The 18,044-nt window shown below is 42.2% G+C and overlaps 2 protein-coding genes and 1 long non-coding RNA gene across 3 annotated transcripts; 1 reads left to right on the top strand and 2 right to left on the bottom strand.

Annotated features, from left to right (window-relative positions):
• Positions 1–4,037: 4,037 nt before the first annotated feature.
• Positions 4,038–11,867, bottom strand: Pnn (pinin, desmosome associated protein). The gene is made up of 9 exons (XM_003471913.5): positions 11,664–11,867; positions 11,022–11,093; positions 10,367–10,435; positions 9,520–9,592; positions 9,023–9,117; positions 8,810–8,885; positions 7,285–7,440; positions 7,069–7,207; positions 4,038–6,550 (listed from the first exon to the last, which is right to left on the bottom strand). The coding sequence occupies exons 1-9, from the start codon at positions 11,774–11,776 to the stop codon at positions 5,118–5,120; spliced, it is 2,226 nt and encodes a 741-aa protein (XP_003471961.1). The 5' UTR covers positions 11,777–11,867; the 3' UTR covers positions 4,038–5,117.
• On the top strand, positions 11,216–16,248 carry LOC134475669 (uncharacterized). The gene is made up of 2 exons (XR_010046852.1): positions 11,216–11,687; positions 15,900–16,248. It is a non-coding gene; the product is annotated as an uncharacterized LOC134475669 (long non-coding RNA).
• A 662-nt stretch (positions 16,249–16,910) lies between these two features.
• Positions 16,911–17,814, bottom strand: LOC100713941 (phosphatidylinositol N-acetylglucosaminyltransferase subunit P-like). The gene has a single exon (XM_063246839.1). The coding sequence runs from the start codon at positions 17,677–17,679 to the stop codon at positions 17,275–17,277; it is 405 nt and encodes a 134-aa protein (XP_063102909.1). The 5' UTR covers positions 17,680–17,814; the 3' UTR covers positions 16,911–17,274.
• Between the last annotated feature and the right edge of the window lie 230 nt (positions 17,815–18,044).

Below are 18,044 nucleotides of genomic sequence, written 5' to 3'. Positions count from 1 at the left end.
ATAGAAATAGTGGTAGCCCGAAATGGACAAGAAGATCCTCAGGCATATGCATGGCTCGCTCGCCTAGCCTACGACCGAGTCTAGGGACGGTGAGCTTCCCACACTCCTCCTCTAAAAAATTATGACATAGCTGGGTAGGAGAGTCAATGACGGGTAAGAGCGTACTCCCCCGGTGCGACTCAACCTAAGCCAGGCCCTACCCCATCCTGCACGTAAGCCGCTGGACTGTTAGATGCTGCCCAGGTCTAAATTTCTCTCCGAGGGGATTTCTTTACGGAGAGGAAATGAGTGCAAGCTTGTGTGCATCCAGGTTCCGTCCAGTTTGTGCCTGGCCCTAGAAAAAGGACGAGGGCCTCAGGGCCTTGGCAGACCATGGGACGGCCGACCAGGGTCTAAGCCAAGGACCTACGGTGGGCCTACGCATAGGGCATAAGCCTCTGCACCCAGTCCAGGAAGGGCTACGATGCGCACATTCATAAAAAATAAAAAAGGGGGAGATGTTGGGAGCCGCAGCCCCGAGCCCGGTCGCCTCACTTGGCGGACGTGAGGCCTGTAGTAAAGAGTAAAGCCTGAGGTAGATTACCCCTCCCATCGAGCACGTTAGTTTCCTGCTTACCGCGTAAGCAACCCGCTCAACAATATAGTCTGCCTGGCAACTGATGATGTTAGCCAATCAGCTTGCCTTGCTTACTTTAACATGATTGGACACTGTATCCGTATATATACTGGTGCCACCCCTGGGGGGGAAGAAGAAGCCCGGAAGTAGAAGCCCAGAAGGAGCCGCGGGGAGCGGACCAAAGGAGGCTTCGGCTGGGAGCGATCCCAGGGCAGGCTGTACGGAGAAGGAAAATAAAAGAAAAGGTTGTCCACTGCCAGACTTTGTCGTGTGTCCTTCCTGCCGGCCGGGAGCGACATCGACACCTAGGAACCTGCTTTCTGGCGCTAAACGTTTGCCAATGAAATACCTGTGCATCTCTAATGGCCTTAGGGCACTGCCCTAAGCTTAGGCTACTTATATTCCCCCACGCCACGTGTCCGAGAGAGAGATCGCCAGATTCCAGTGGCCAGTACAACAGTCTCCTCTCCCCGTGTTCCCCGAATAAAGGCCTCTTTTATCTTATACTCCTCAACTTTTGGAAGCATCTTTTATCCTTTGAAGACAATCCAATCACCTATCATGAATTAGTAACAAATTATAACATTTGTCATGCACAAGTTTCTATTCCTGGGAGAGCAGTGAGGGGAAAAAGAAAGCTTTTGTTACTATGGAGCATGCATTCCACTGGGAAGCAGGTAACAAAAATGTAACTGCCCAAGAGAATTGTATTTTGAAAATAAAGCAGGGACATGCAACTGTGAAGACAGGGAGTGGCAACTGTCACAGGATCTTCAAGTGGCAAGAAGCAGGGTTGCAGCCATTTGTATCACTGCACACCCTTTTTGAAAAGATTGCTGGGTGAAACAAAGCACAAAGGAAAAACAATCAGCGATCTCAGGTTTATTTCTACCAAGCTGTACTCTCCCTTTTTTGCGGGGGGAAGGGTCCCTTAACCATGTAGTAGCTGACATGTTTTTTAGACTTACTGTTTAATAACATTCACAGCTAGGGGTGGTAGTGCATGCTTATAATCCTAGCACTCAGAAACCTGAGGCAGGTGGATTGCTTTGAGTTGGAGGCCAGCCTGGGCTACACAGTGAGTTCAAGGCCAGCCTGGACTACCCTGGCTCAGAATACCGCCCCTGCCCCCAAGCATTATCTCAAGAGTAAATGGCTGTCAGGTCTGATTTCATAAAATTAAATCCTACATTTAAGTACTTTAAGCCCCAAAACACTTGATTTGTGCTAATAGCGTTGACCCACATCCCCAACTCTTTTATCCTGTCTTTTATGATGGTAATAGTGCTATCACCCACAGCTTAAAGGTGCCAGACAACTGCTACCTCGAGCTACTTTCCCAGCCCTTAGTACTTTCACCGTCAAGACAGTGCTTTGGTGGGTTTCACTAAACCTAAATTACCAAATCAGGTGAAGCTACCAGGGTCCAGAGTATGTTCAGACCCTAAACTGGAATATAGCTTATTGATTAACAAAGCTCCAAACTCTTTCAGGGCTTAGTAAACAATCTTATCATTTTGGCTCCTACGTTTTTGGTAACCACTTTTTTTTGTTTTGTTTTTTTTTTTTGGTCTTTTTGAGACAAGGTCTTGCTATATGGTTCAGGCTTGCTTTGAGCTCACTTTATAGCCCAGTCTGGTCTAGAACTCAAAATGATCCTCCTGCCTCAACCTCCTGTGTGCTGGGATTATACGCAGGTGCCACCACACCCAGCTCCACTTTTTTAAAAATTTAAGACAGAGTTTTGCTATGTAGTTCAAACTGGCCTTGAACTCAGTGATCCTCTTACCTCAGCCTCCCCAGTGCTGGGATTACGGGTATGTCACACTAGGCAATAAACACTAAGTTGTAATGTTTAATATAAGTTTTGTGTGTTTTTCCTCCTGGAAAACTTATTACCTTTATATTCTCATTCTACTTTGCAGGTAAACAAGATTATGGTTCTTCATTAAGTTCCACAAAATCTCACTTCTAAGGATAAAGCATCAATTAGAATCATCAAAATATCTAGAACCTAAATTTTAAAAATTAAGATTTCCATCATTAGGAATAATGGTTCAACAATACTAAACTTCATAAGCAAGTTCAATGCCAGCCTGTATTACATAGTAAGACAGTCTCAAAAACCAAAACCAAGAGGCCAGGGATTTAGCTCAGTACCGTAAGGGCCTGCTTTGCAAGCACGACATTGTGCGTTTGACCACCGGTACCCAAAAAACCCAAATCTAATAGGATTTAGCTTAGTGAGGAATAGGTTAGTGAATAGCTTAGGAACAGCTTAGTGAGAAGAGAGTATAGCACATGCAAGGTCCTGGAGCTGATTAGAGCATCATAAACAGAAAAAAGAAATTGTGTGTGTGGTGCTGGGGATCAAAACCAGAACCTTGCGCATGCTAAGCAATACTCTAGCAGTGAGCTACAACCTTATTCCTGTGCAAAGAATCTCTTTTCAATACATGCAGTTAGCAAGCTTTGTTTTCTACCACATTAAATTAGTCATCTCCTTTGGCAGGGAGGAATGATCCCAAGGCCTTAACACCGAGTACATCACCAGCACTTTCTCTGAAGACAAGGTATTACCCGAAGGTGCCCAGGCTGGGCTTGAACTTGCAGTCTTCCGCCTTGGTCTCCCACAGCCCTGTGAATACAGGTCTGGGACATCATGATCACCTAAGGTCATCAATCCCTTTATTACCAACTTGCTCCCTGTCACAACACACTGGGAAGTAACATTTTGGTGGCAAGTACTGTAAATTGTAGAAGAATTACTATCTGTAATTCAGGGATGCAAGTGGCTCTATGGTTCTCTGTTCATTGGCTGTTTTAATTATCATTCCAAGAAAAGGATTTTTTTTCCTTGAGACAAGGGTCCTGCTATTAATTCAGGTTGGCCTCAAACTTCGGGCAATCCTCCTGCATTGGCCCCCGCTAGTGCTGGGATTATAGGTGTGTACCACAATGCCTGGCCAACAAAAGGATTTTTTTGGATACCAGGAATTGAACTCACATCCTTGCACTCGCCAGGCAGGTAGTGCGCCACTGAGCTATATCCCCAGCCCCAGAAAGAATTTTTAGAGTTCTGTAAACATGTATGCCTACAGTTACATAAGCCATATACAACTTTTCCAAGTTGGTGGTGGTGCTAGTGATCAAGCCCAGGGTCTTCATGTGTAGGCACACTCTACTACTGAGTTATGTCCCTGGTTCCCTACAAATGAATTGTATGGACACAAAAACTAAATGGAAATGGTCATTCACCTTTTTACTGTAAACATTTACTTGTCTAGGGAAGGCATAATGAATATTGAAAATCAAGCCTAAAGCTACATTAATTATGAACTCAAAGGCCATTTACAATTTAAGTGCTCTCTCATACAAAGCATCAGAAAGTTAAAACAAGTACTAGTCTTAAGCAGTCACAGAAAGTCTAAGCCACATTTATTTGCACATATATAGTAATGGGCAACAGACACTCCAGGTTCATACAAATTCATAAAACACCAAAGTTAATAATCACTTGGTACACTTGTGTGCTATCTTGCTTACATATTCAAGTATAGATGAACTTCCTTCATTTTGTAAACTTCCATACAATACTTCCTTAAACAGAAAAATTCTTGAAACCACAGATTGGCATGTTTCAGTTAGAGCCAACACAAAGGTTAAGACAAGACCACAAACCCAAAAACCAAAAGTTTAGGAGATACTGTACTTCTAACTCCTTTCCCTAGAAAGAAGTGATTATTTTAACAGTTTATATATGCTGTTATCACACAAGTAACCATGAAGACAAAAGAATGATGTTCCCATAGTTAGGAAGAAAATGACAACCAAATCATATTCTTTTATCTACCAACCATATGGTTTAAGAAAACAAGAAAATGCTTAGATTAAAACAAGGGAAATTAGGAAATAGTGATTTTTAAAAAACAATTCCCTCACAGACGCAGAAACCTGATTCTGACAACTCAAAATTGTAATTGTCTAAGGCAAATAAAAGTGAGGAAACCTTAATAACATTCTAATTATGTTTAGCATCTAATGATAAAAGCTGAAAATGATATCGAGATTATTTATTATACTATTGTCAACAAGAACATCCCAAAAATAATGAAAGAAATGCACATTTATTTCTACAAAAGCAATATATGATACAGAATTACGGTACAAGGGAACAGACTTAAAAGATTTACCTATTAAAATATACAGATTCTTACTGAAGAGTGTATGATACTTAAAAAAGATGACAAGGGATGTTAATCTTTTTTATTATTATTATTTTTACATATTTTGGAACCTCACATAATTTTGATAAATAACTCTTACAAAATTATGCAAAAAGTACAAGAATGTCTGGTAAACAAACAGTCTGTATTTTCCAAAAAGACTTTTTACAACATGCATTTCTTAAGGCAGCATCCTCCTTACAAGGAAAGGTAATCCTTTTACTCATCAAGAAATCTTCTGCTGCAAATAGGCTAAGAAAGCCTGGCTTCTTCCATTAACGCCTTTTGTCTTTCCTGTCTGATTTTCGGTCTCTTTCACTTCTTGAAGATCTTTTGCCTGTTCGACTACTCTCTGATATAGACCTCTTTCTGTCGGACCGGGAACTCTTATCCTTTGATCCTTTTGCATCTCTACTACTACCACCTTTTGAAGATTTGTGACTTCTTTCTAGTCCTGAAGTATCCCTCCGCTTCCGATCCACGCTCCTTCTGTGCTTTCTATCTCTGTTATGTCCCCGGCCTCTACTTCGACTCCTACTTTCACTACTACTAGTAGTACTGCTGCTACTGTCTCTGCTGCTGCTACCGCTTGTGCTGGAGCTGCTGCTGGAGCTGCTACGACTACTACTGCTGCCACTGCTGGAACTGCTTCCACTGCTGCTACTAGTTGAGCTGCTACTCGAACTACTACTGCTACTGCTTCGACTTCTGCTCTTGCTTGTTTTATTTCTGGCACGACCTCTACTCCTGCTCCTAGTTTTGGTTTTGCTTTTACTTTCTGCAAGTATCGTCAAGACTGGCTCTACTGGCACCTCAGTGGGCTTCACAGATTCTACAGCAAATTCCTTCCGCTCAGGTAATAAGTTTCCTTGATCCTGAATAACCTGAGGTGATGGCTGTAAGACAGCTAATGGCAAAGTTTCAGGCTGAGAAACAGGCTGGGGCTGGAGTACTGGCTGGGACTGCGGCTGGGGCTGGGGCTGGGACTGGGGCTGGGGCTGGGGCTGGGACTGGGTTGTGGGCTGGGTTGGAGGCTGGGGCTGAAGCTGGGACTGGGGCTGAGGCAGGGGCTGAGGCTGAACCACAGGCTCAAGTTGAGGCTCAGATTCTTTTCCTTCTTTTTCCTCAGATTCCTTTTCCATTTCTACAGCACTAATATTTTCTTTTCCAGGAGAAAGAGATTTACATTCTTTATCTGGCTCAACTTCAAATTCCATCTCTGGCTCCAATTCTTTGCTAGTTTCATTTTCTGAAGGCTCCATACTTTCAACTTGGTTAGTTTCCATTACCTCCTGCTCAGCAACTACACTTTTGACATTCTCAACCATCTCTAGCACATCTATAACCTCTTCAGCCTGACTATCCTGCTGCTTCTCACTCTCTCTTACCTCAGTTTCCTCCTCCATCTTAACCTCCATTTCCTGTTTCTGTTCCTCCTCTTCCTGTTCTTTTTCTGCATCACTATGAACTATACCTACTTCTTTTTCCTCTTCCTCTCCTGCTTCCTCTATTTCTACATCATTGTGCTGATTACCTGTCTCCTCCAACTCTTCCTCTCGCTGAGCCACCTTACCCTCTTCTTGTTCCGCCTTGGGTTCTTCATTACGCACCACCTGATGCTCTTTTTCCTTCATTGATTGTCTTCTAGGCCTAGCCTCCATTTTATTTATTTGTTCTGCAAATTCGATGCGTCTACCTTCAAATAAAGCTAAGAATAAAAATGTACATGTGTAACCAAGAAATGTCAGCATTTTGCACATTTTGCAGTCATAAGCTGTTACTAGCTTCAAGTAAATGTCTATGTAAAGAGACGGGACAAACAGTTATTGTAACAAGTACAAATTGATACCCAGTAACAAAAAACCACCAGAAACCTACACACTAAGAAATTAGCAAGGAAAACTAGACTACTTTTTATTGATTAAAAAGAAATCAATCTTTTGTTATTTATATCTATGGTAGAAGAAAATTAACAAAGCTGTTTTAAAAGCAGAATCAGTTTTTAACATATGCATTAATTTTTCTAATCCCAGGAAAAAAAAAATTACCCTCAGTGTCTACCCTTCCTTGTGGGCACCCTCCAAAAACTATACAAATGGTATCCTTGTATAACTAGAAGTTTTACTACTAGCAAGCATAAGAAATCTTACATACATACAAACTGATATTTATAAATATATTATGTTACTCTTTAAGAAATGCTATGGACTTCTTTTATGTACTTACCATTCATTTTTCTCTGTGATTCTTCTATTAATTTTTGGGTAGCTGGACACATTCTTCCAGGAATATAAAACAAATGGGGCTTTGTCTTAGTTCTTATATATTTAATTATCTTGGCATTATGCTCATTCCATTCTTCTTGCTAAAGAAAAAGCGTAAAGTCAGTGCTTTTGTCAACATAAAGGGTTACCAATCTTCAAAGTCCAAAATACTACTCACCAGTTGCGCAAGCTCAACTTTCTGCTCCAAAAGCCGCAGCTCTGTCTGTTTAGCACGCCTCTCTTCAAATAGCTCTCTCCTCTCATTTTCAACCTGCTTTCTCTCTTCTTCTGCTTGAACTTCAAGTTTTTGTTCAATTTCTTGGCGCCTCTTTTGCTAAAAGTAAGTTAGCTAATTTAATGACTATGTATTACATAACAGGTAAAAAAATACGTTTTACTTGGTGTCAGTTTGTCAGTTCAATTATAGTAAAAGCTTATTATATAACCTAAGTATGTGAGACATTACAGTTTTACTATGTAAAGTTATCTGCAAACATGCTTCATTTTTTATTCAGGGTACTATTAACTCAATGTAGTACTTTTCATTTGGGACCGATTACAATCTTTCAGAAATAGGGAGTGAAGCTTTTCATTTTTTTAAAAAGTAATAATGTAGTTTTACTAATGGCAGGAAAAAGGCTCTGCAGAGCAAGTTTGGGACAAGTAAAAGTAGAAAAAGTACACTCCAGTACACTCTACAGCATGAGGACAGGCCACCATACAAGAGAGAACACAGTGCCAGGTCCTTGGCATTTTCACATAATAACCTAAAAGTTTAGGCCATTAATCATAAAACAACCCATTCCATTCATTAAACTTCAGTAAGTTTTCATAAAAGTTAATCTACAAAAGGGTCTCAGGTTACTAAGTTATTCTTTCCAAGTCAAAAGGCCTACTAGTCATATCTTCCTATTTCAAAAAAACTATCCAATTCTTCAAACATTAACATACTTTTATTCTGCATTAACTTATAAGTGTTGGAATATTTAAGCAATCTCCTACAATCAAATTATTACTTCTCTAGTATAACTCTCTATAAGCAATAACCTGGGGTTGAATTCTAGATGTAATTTTATAAGCTTCATCATAATAAAACATAAAAGACAGATGACAGTTAAACTGAAGGTCAGAGAATATTTACACTTTTACTTCCAGAGCACTAGGAAGTACTGCCTTTTTTTTTGGTACTAGGAATTGAATTCAGGACTTTCTGCTTGCCAGACTGGTACTGTGCCACTGAGTTATACGTGTCTTTGAGTGTGTACTGAAATCTTAAAAATTAGAATCACTCAACTAATTGCAAGATCGAGGACTGTTTAAAAGAAACACTTATAACACTTAAGAAATATACTTATTTAAGACTACATACACTGTAAGGTGGTTAAAGAACTTAGAGCAAAAACTAGGTTCTCAAGAGGTATAGGCCAGGGTTCTTTGTGCCATATACAGAAATTTACTCAACCTGCAACTCCAAACAGTTGAAAATATAACATTCTCAAAGTTTCTATGTAAAATTTTACCTGGCTTTATTTTAGCTTTGTGATTAAGTCTTAGGAAAGCTTTTTAAATCTTTTAAACTGGACCTGGCAGACTAACTCAGTAACAAGAGTGCTTGTGTAGTATGACAAAGGCCCCGAGTTCCAGTTTCAATACCATGAAAAACAGATGCATACGTTAACACAAAAATAAAATTGCATATATACCCTTTCAGTAGCAACAGTGGATTCTTGTTTAAATTTCTGAAGAGTACCCATCAACAAGCCAAATATTCGCCGGTTCCTAAGAGAAAAATAAAAAACAATTTTAATAAAATGCGTTTCATTACAACGGCCATTTTCGAAGACATAGCAAAGGCATGTATAAATACTATAATTTTTCTTGACAGATTTTTCCACAGGGGAGTGTCTAACAGATACCTTTGCTTCCCCTTTTCATCCATATTTTGATCCTGGATAAGGTCTCTGCGTGTACGCTCTTTGGAGGTAGCTACAACCGAAGACTGCAATGCTGGCTACAAAAGAAAATTTCAGTAATTTAGCATATAGGTAGCAGATTTCAAATGTAACAAGGTAAAAATAATAGTGTTTACAACTTTAAAGGTTTTTTTTTTTTTTTTTTTAAATCTTTTTAAGACAGGGTTTTGCTATGCACTTTAGGCTGGCCTTGAATTCAGAGCAATTATTCTACCATAGCTTCTAGAGCTGGAATTATTGGTACATGCCACTAGGTTCAGGCTTTTTTTTTTTTTTTTTTTTGAGACAGGGTCTCACTATGTAGTTCAGGCTGGCCTAGAGCTCTTTGTAACCCACGCTGGTCTTGAACTTCCAGTGATCCTCTTGCCAAGCCTCCCAAGTGCTGAGACCTGTGATACCCACACTAAGTCTGGCTTCTAATAAATTCTTAATCTTTGTACCTTTTTAACATCATCATCCTCTGGGTCGCTTTCTTGGCGTGATTCTCTTCTTGTCCGACGCTCTCCACCCAGCCTGTCATAGAAAAAATAATTTAAATAATGGCTACAGAATTCGAGGTAAAGCTCACACCAAAGGCAAATCTCTTCTTTCTTCAAGAGTCCCTCTAGAACTCATTCTATCAGTATTCATCTCATTTTACTTTTTCCTGTTGTTGTTGTTTTTTTTTTTTTGAAACAAGTTCTTGGCTATGTATTTCAGGTTGGCCTCAAAATTGTGCCTCAGCTGCCCAAGTGTTGAGATTACAGGCATGTGCCACTAGTGTCATTTTACTCTTCCCTATGGTAGCAAAAGGATAAAATAGCAGCTAATGTCCAATTCAAACTTTGTGTTCCTCTAAGTTTAAATATTTCTCAGGTTAATAAGGTCTTCAAAGTACTACAAAACAGAAAAAGTAGTACAAACTGACAATTCTTTCAAGATCCTTATATTGATAACATTTTGATATCAAAGTAACTGACTTTTGGGAGAGGTGGTCCCACTTCAGTCAAATATCAACGAATCTCCAAGGGAGAAGGGTACTGCACTAAATTCTAATGTAACTCAACCTGCAGAGTATGGTGGTGCATACCTATAAGCCACAAACTCATGAGGCTGAGGCAGGAGGATCACTTCCAAGTTTGAGGCCAGCCTGGGCTACATAGTGAATTCAAGGCCAGTCTGAACTACATAGAGAAATCCCATCTCAAAAAGAAAAAAATCCTCAACCCAACCATAGTTATATATTTTCTGTACTATCCCAGATAATACAAGGATGCCTTTAGGACCTTTTCCCCCTGCAAAACATACCTACTGACTGCCCCTTCAAGGTCTCTCTGTTTGGCTGGGGGTCCTCCTCCACTATCTGAGAATCCACGCCTGCAATTTAAAATGTTCATCAGAAAGCATTTAAAGTATAAGATAAAGTACATCCACCTTGCAAGAGAACTTAGCTGACTTTAAAAATCTTCCAACTGAAGTAACTTTACAAAGGTACTCACTTCAAAAAGTCTGCATTTATTTTCGTGACACCAGGAACTCAACTCAGCCTAGTGTATCAAGTACTTGAGCACCAAGCTTCATCTCTACAGCTCAAAAAACCTTCTATGGTTATTTTTTAAACCACAACTAGGTTTGTACCAAATGCTACAGTTAATATATTCTTCGTAAGGCTGGGGATATGTAGATGCTACCAAGCCAGAGCCAGAGCCAGAGGCCTAGGGTTTGATTTCTGATACCAAACAAGACAAAAGGAAAAAAATATATCTTTTAATTTCAGTTTTACACATAAAGCTCCAGGATAATTATACTTATATTGATAACTAGGAGATGAATGACAACATTAAACAAAAGTAACACACACGTTTATTTTAACATTAGCTCTATCACAGTTCATTCAAACCAGCATGTTAATACAAACAATACCAACAGTTTTAACAGGAATTAAGGCTTATGAAAATCTTACCTCAGCAGTAAACTACCACGTCCTCTACCTCCACCAGGACCAGAAAGGGCCAGCAACCTGGCTTGGATGGGTCTACAAAAGATTGACAATCCACACAGAAATCACACATATGCAGTCACTTAGAATTCTCAGAAATCCCATCTAAGGGCACCCGGTCCTCCCACAGGTACGGTTCACCATAGAGGAAAAGGGAACTGCAGGTCTGAAATGACGGTTTCTCCTGCACGTGTCTGGAACTCAACAGGACCGCGATTTCATGTTCTGCTTTTTCCCAGGGCATCACAGAAATCGCATTGCCCTGGACACCGCCGCCGCCGCCACACTCCGGCCCGGTCGCTCCCGCGTCCCCGCGGAGGAAGCGGCCGGGCGGGAAGGCGCTTTGTGCTGCAGTTCCGGGCCCGCAGCGCCCAGAGAGGGAAGCGGCAGTCAGGGCCTCCTTAGAGCGCGGCCGGGCCTCGACCCCTTCCTCCTGCAGCCTGCGACCTCCCCACGTCGCCCGGCCCGCGTTTGCACTGCCACCCGAGCAACAGGCCTCGAGGCTCCCACCTTCTCCGGGCGGGCGGGCAGGCCGCCCTTCGCGTCCCCGGCCCACCCGGTTTGAGGGCTGTCTCTCCGAGCGCGTGGTTGCCGTACGGTCCTTACCTCACGTCATTTGGATCTCGCCCGGTGAGCTTGCGAATATTCTCATCCACGTTTTTTAGGCTCTCTTTGGCCTTTTCTAGCTGCTCCTGCAAAGTTCTAACCGCGACCGCCATCTTCCCCCTGCAGCAGGATTCGAGACGGCTCCACAGGCCTTGCCGAGCTGTACCGCGCCGCGAGAGCCCAAAAGACTGACAGAGAGGTTCAGCCAATCACCGTAGGCGTTATCTTCCGGCCTCAACCACAAGGCTACCGGAAGGGGGTGAAGAGGCGAGGTCTTGTGACCGTGGGCCAATGAAAAGTTGGCCAGGTGGCCGCCTCCCTCCTCAGTTAGCTGCGGGTGGCTGGGCCTGGTTTCTGGCGCAGAAATGGGGAGGGCTTGGAGAGTCCTTGCTCTTCCGAGCTGTGAGTGCGCAGGTTTGCGGTTCTGCAAAGGAGAACGCAGAGCTTTCTAGCTTTTTAAGCCTAGGATGTGACCTGCTTTAAATTGTTTTAATACATAATAATAACATACCCTCACCTCTTTCCCTCAGTGATTTCCTTGGGAAGGGGCGCGGCCATTATCTTGGTGCGCATGCTCAAAGGGAAGGGCCCGCACGCCAGTGGATTAGATTGAAGGAAGCGAGGGCAGGGCGAATAGGAAAATTCTGTCGTAACGGCTGACCATTGAGGTGGGCTGGTTTTGTTGTGGGTGCTGCGTGAGACGCTTTACATGGCTTATTCTTCACACTGAAAGCTTACATAAAATGCTTGTGATTGCCTGACAAGAAAATTGAGACTGGACGTAGTGTAACTGCCCCTAGGTCATACAGGTGGAATTACTGACTGATCAGACCCTGTGCAAAGCTGTACTGAGGATGGGGGCGGGGGAGAGGGGAGGCAGCGATGTACGCTTTACTCTCTTTGATTGGTCTAGTTTTGTTGATTTGATAGGAAGTCTGGGACGGCAGCTCCGTGTGTGGTATGTGTGTCCTTAAGTTTTTACCATTCTTTTTTGATATTGGAAATTAAACGCAGGGCTTCCCACTGAGCTACAGCCCAACTCTTTAGATACTTATTTTTTAGTTTACTTTTTAAATTAAATTAAAAAAAAAAAAAACAACAGGGTCTTACTGTGTAGTCCAGGCTGGCTTTGAACTCACTATGTAGCCCAGCTGGCCTTGTACTTAACAGGCATCTTCCTGCTTCAGCTTTCTACAGTGTTCATCCTGCCTCAGTCTCCCCAGCGCTGGGATTGCAGGCTGTGTCATCATGCCCAGCTATTTTCACTTTTAGAGACAGCCTCTCCCTATGTGGTTAGATTGCCCAGTTTGGTTTTAAATTTATGATTCTGAGGGAATGGTACAGCTGGCTGGGGAGTGGACATGACCTGTTTTATGATTTGTGTCTAGATCGCCCCAAAGCCTCATACATTATTAGATGGGCATTTTTTGGAGGTAGCCGAATCTAGAGTTTGTGATGGATTTATGGTCAAATGCTGAGATTAAGCGAGTAAGTGCTCTGCTACACCTACCCTAGGGTGGGTAGCCTGCATACCATTTAAGGGACAGAAAGAGTCTTGTTTCTCCCTTGTTGCTTTTGCTGTTTTCGGGCACCATGAATTGTTGCCCCTTTGCTATGTGCCACCCTGCCTTGGAGCCAGTTGATTATAGACTAAAACTGCTACAGATGTGAACTGAGTAAACCTTTCCACCCTTAACTTGTGGGTATTGAGTATTTTGTCTCAGCAATGAAAAAAATAACAGTCTACCAGCTACAAAATCCAAGAGCAGTGCAGAACACTTCTCAAAACCCTACACGTGGACCCCATCAGAGAGCACCATTTTCAGCTCCTCTAGTGGGCACTCAGCTGGTTTTATATAGGACAGCCTTAAATTGAAGGCCTGAGGACTGGGAGGCACAAAAAGTCCTCAAGGACCTTTGTGCTATTGCATTCTCTCTTTCATAGTAGTCTCCTCTCAGAATAATAGCCCTTTTCTTTTCTTTTTTTTTTTGTCTTTTTCCGTTTTATCGGTACTGGGGATCGAACTCACTCATGACTGCCTGCCTGCTTGCAAGGCAGGCTCTTATGCCGCTGAGCTAAATCCCCAGCCCCCATTATAGTCCTTTTCTGACTTTTATGTGGCCCAAACTCTCTGCAGAGCCTGTTTATTTTCCTACTTTCAATAAATGTAAAACCTTGCTTTTTGAGCATGTTTCATACAATTCTTTGTTCAAAACTTGAAGAACCTAGCTGGGTGTGGTGGCACATACCTGTAACCCTAGCATTTGGGAAGCTGAGGCAAGAGGATCACTTTGAGTTTGAGGCCAGACTGAACTACAATGTGTGAGTTCAAGGCAGTCTGAACTACATAATGAAACTATCTCAAAAAAAAAAAAAAAAAGAAATTTTTGAGTGTAACACAGTTGAAGGCCCACAGCAATTCAATCTTCTGTAACAAAATTAATTTCAGTATTTATTTGGAGCCTGGAGTGGGGGGTGCACACCTGTAATCCCAGTACAGAAGATTGTGATCTTGAGGTAGACCTAGGTTGTAGTGTAAACTGAACTCCAGCCTGGACTGCAAAGCTGGACCATGTAGGAAGACCCTATCACACACAGACACAAAAAATTCAGATACAGCTTTTGTTTTTTCTCTTGAGTTATGTGATTAATGGTTAAGCTGATACAGATGTTAGATGGGACATGTTAAAAAAACATAATTATGGAATATCATCTTCAGTCCCTGTGACAGAATGTGAAAAAGTGGGATGTTATTGTTAACAGATTGAGTAAAGACTATCAAGTTACTTTGTGGAAAGCAATGAACACTTGGGATAAAAATCTGTTTTACAAATTACCAAGAAAAGAACTAATCACAGGAGCTGGGTATGGGGCTCATGCCTGTAATCCCAGCACTCGGGAGGCTGAGGCAGGAGGATTGTTGTGAGTTCAACACCAGCCTAGGCTGCAAAGTGAGCTCAAGGCCAGCCTGAACTGCATAGTGAGACCCTGTTTCAAAAAGACAAAAACAGGGGCCAGGGATTTAGCTCAGCGGCATAAGCACCTGCCTAGCAAGCATGAGGCTGTGAGTTCGATCCCTGGAACCAAAAATAAAACAACAAAAAAGACAGAAACAAAAACAAAAACAGAACTAATCTCAGGCTAAACAGATAGCATATTAAAATGTAATACTGGGACTAGGGGTATAGGTAAGTGGCAGAGTGCTTGCTTAGCTATGTGAAGAGGCTGGGATCAAACCTAATACAACCAAAAAATAAATACATAAATATGATGAAACATGTACAAGAGGTGAACCAAATGTATGGTGTGTATTTCAATGAAAAATGTATTCAGTAAAAGACACATTGCCATTAATTTCCTTTTAAATACTCCCTTGCTTCAAAAACACCCCATTGTTCTTGCTACTGTCTTTTGTCAGGTAGGCGCTGTGCTGCTGAGCTATACCTTCAGCCCCGTTCTTACTAGCAGTTCTGGAAGTGGTATCTGATGAGTCTCCATTTTAAAATTTTACCTGGTACATATTTGCAGTACCTATTATTACATTCATCATGGGGGACCACTGCCTATTGTTTTATATTTAAATGCCCCCTGTAAAGCCTCCTACAGTCACAGGTGGGACCTTTCATAGGTAGCGGATCTAGAGTGTGTGCTGTTGGGATTAAGATGTGTGATTGCTAAATTAGTCCACTGATTGGCATTGTTCTGGATAGGATTAAGACTGTCCCACTCTGGGTGCGTGCTACCTACCAAAGGGCAGGTAGCCTGGATGAAATATACGGGACAGAAAGAGTGTCATTGCTGCTTTCTGTCTACCAAGAACTGGTTCTTCTCTGCCATGCCACCCTGTCTCAGAGCTAGCCAACTGTAAACTGAAACTTGCACAAAGTTGGGCCAAATGAACATTTCCAGTTTTATCTTTGGATGTCGGGTATTTTGTTTCAGCAACAAGAAAAGTAACTAAGACAAAGTCTTTAAGAGGTTCAATTTAGAAAACATGATTAATCAAGGCCAACTTTGATTACATAGTAAATTCAAGGACAGTTTGAACTGTAGTGACACCTTGTCTCAAAAAAACAAACAACCCAAAAACCAAAAACCAAAACCAAACAAAGTGGCATGAAAGATGAGGCAATTGTGCCCTAAGTGAGGGAGTATTCTGAGTGGGATTAATGGCAATGTGTCTTTTGTTGTAGTGAATTTTTTTTTTTTTTTTTTTTTGTCTTTTTCGTTTTTAGCTGTACCAGGGATCGACTCACGACTCACGACTGCCTGCTTGCAAGGTGAAAGGGTTTTGGCCCAGACAGGACACTGTAGCCAGGAAAACCTCAACCGGAAGCAGGAAGCCCTATCTCCCCTGCCCCTAGGAAGTTACCTGTGATGTCATCTTCCCGCCCCTGGAAATTTACATATGGCGCCAAATGGGCTACCTGTGTATCCCTAATGCTCGCCTTAGGTTCCACCCCAAACCGAGGCTATTTAGAGGCCCCCACGCCATGTGTCCCCGGAGAGATCGCAGGATGCCTGCGGTGGGGGTGCCGGTCATCTCTCTCCGTGTTCTCAGAATAAAGGCCGCTTTTTATTTTATATTTCTCATCTTTTGTTAATATTTTTCATCTTTTGGAAATAACCCTAGCACAAGGCAGGCGCTTTATGCCGCTGAGCTGAATTCCCAGCCCCATTATAGTGAATTTTTTAAAAATTTAACATTTACCATACTTTTGATGGTGTATTATATTTGCCCTCCTATAAGACGTAATTCCCATACCTGTCATAGATTCTTAGAAATTCTCACAGTGGGCTAGCCATGGTGCACATCTATAATTCCAGCATTTGAAATTATAATCCCAGTAGGGTGAAAAAAAAATCAAGAAAAGGTAATCAAAGGATTAAGAATTGAAAAATGCTAAAGAATTTAGAAAAGTGTAGCCTTAGCCTGATGTGGCACAAATCTGTAATCCAGCACTCTAGGAGGCTGAAGCAGAAGGACTACAAATTCAAGCCCAATTTGGGCAATTTAACAAGATCTTGTCTCAAAATAAAACTCAAAAAAGTATCAATCACTGTAAGAATCTCCCCACACCCCGCTGGTCTTCTTGGGACAGGATCTGGATGGCCTTAAACTCATAGCAACTTTCCTGCCCCAGTCTCCCACACTGCTGGGATTACAGGCTGTGCCCTGCTTCTTTGTAAAACTTCATACTATAGAACACATGGCAGAAAACAGAAGATTTTATGGTCACTAGACATTATTGTCATTAGAGAATACTTTATTGGTTTCGGTAACTGAACTCACATAGATAAGACCTTACATAATTAATACAGTATGTTAACCCTGTACAAATGGAAAACATTTAACATTTTTTAGACCAGCATGGCTGTTAATTTCAGTACAGTGGCAATTCAACAGTTTACCAGGCCAGCTTTTTCCAAACTTGACAGCACCTTTTTCTTTTAAACAATATTCAGTTGAACTTTTTTTATTAAAGAGATCAACTTTCACTTTTTACACTTCAGTACTTGGTACTAATAAAAGCGAGTCAATATAATTATGATTAAAATTGTTGTCAAAAACATAAATAAATGCTTGATGTTAGTATGTCTGCATACAGTTCAGGTCGGGTTTTGGTGTAAAGTTTTGTCTCCAAGAAAAAACATGTGATTTACTTCAGTAATTGGAATATCCCTAAGTGCTGGGACGGAGTCTTCTTGGTAATCCTTCTGCAGCTGGTTTTTAGCGTAGCTATCCGTGATCGTGTGAGTGGAGCTGAGTGGAGAGGTACTCATCATGTTGATTGCAAACAGGAGCACGTAAGCGATGACCACGGCAATAAGTAAGTAGACTGGCAGTGCGACAGCCCAGTATTTTTGAGGCCAGTAGGTTAAGCCGAAGGAGCACAGCCAGGATTCTGGAAGGAAAGCCCACACAAGGTAAAGTATGAAGCCAAACTGCGAGCTCAGGAAAAGCACAAAGCCGTAAATCGCTCTTTCCGGCAATGGCGATGGTGACTTCTCCATCTTCCCTGTGGCTCTCGACCTCCTCGGGCCGTCCGTCCACGGCGAACTGAGAGCGAGACCCAGGCGCGACGAGGACCTCGGCCCGACGCTGGCACCCCGCGACCCTTGCGGGGAAGTGGGGAGCCCGCGAGCTTGGGGTCGGTGGGTAGGTTTTGCGGGCGGCCGGGAGGCCGGGATAAATTCTTGTCAAATTCTCTAAGTTTTATAGCCGTTTAACACAGACTGCAGCAGGCGCTTCTTAAGCCTTACCGAGCCGGTGCGCTTGTAAAGAGCCGGTCCTCCTCCTTTTCCTGCAGCCTGGCGGCGGAACTCCGCGACCATAGAGCTGGTGGACTGCCGGCGTAGAGCGGACCGGAAGTGGCTTC

The sequence above is a fragment of the Cavia porcellus genome, unplaced genomic scaffold, assembly GCF_034190915.1.
Source record: "Cavia porcellus strain 051 isolate PalLab524CR breed Dunkin Hartley unplaced genomic scaffold, mCavPor4.1 scaffold_1, whole genome shotgun sequence".
Taxonomy (NCBI): domain Eukaryota; kingdom Metazoa; phylum Chordata; class Mammalia; order Rodentia; family Caviidae; genus Cavia; species Cavia porcellus.
Note: the sequence above shows the minus strand (reverse complement) of the source record. Positions and strands in the feature narration are given on the sequence as shown.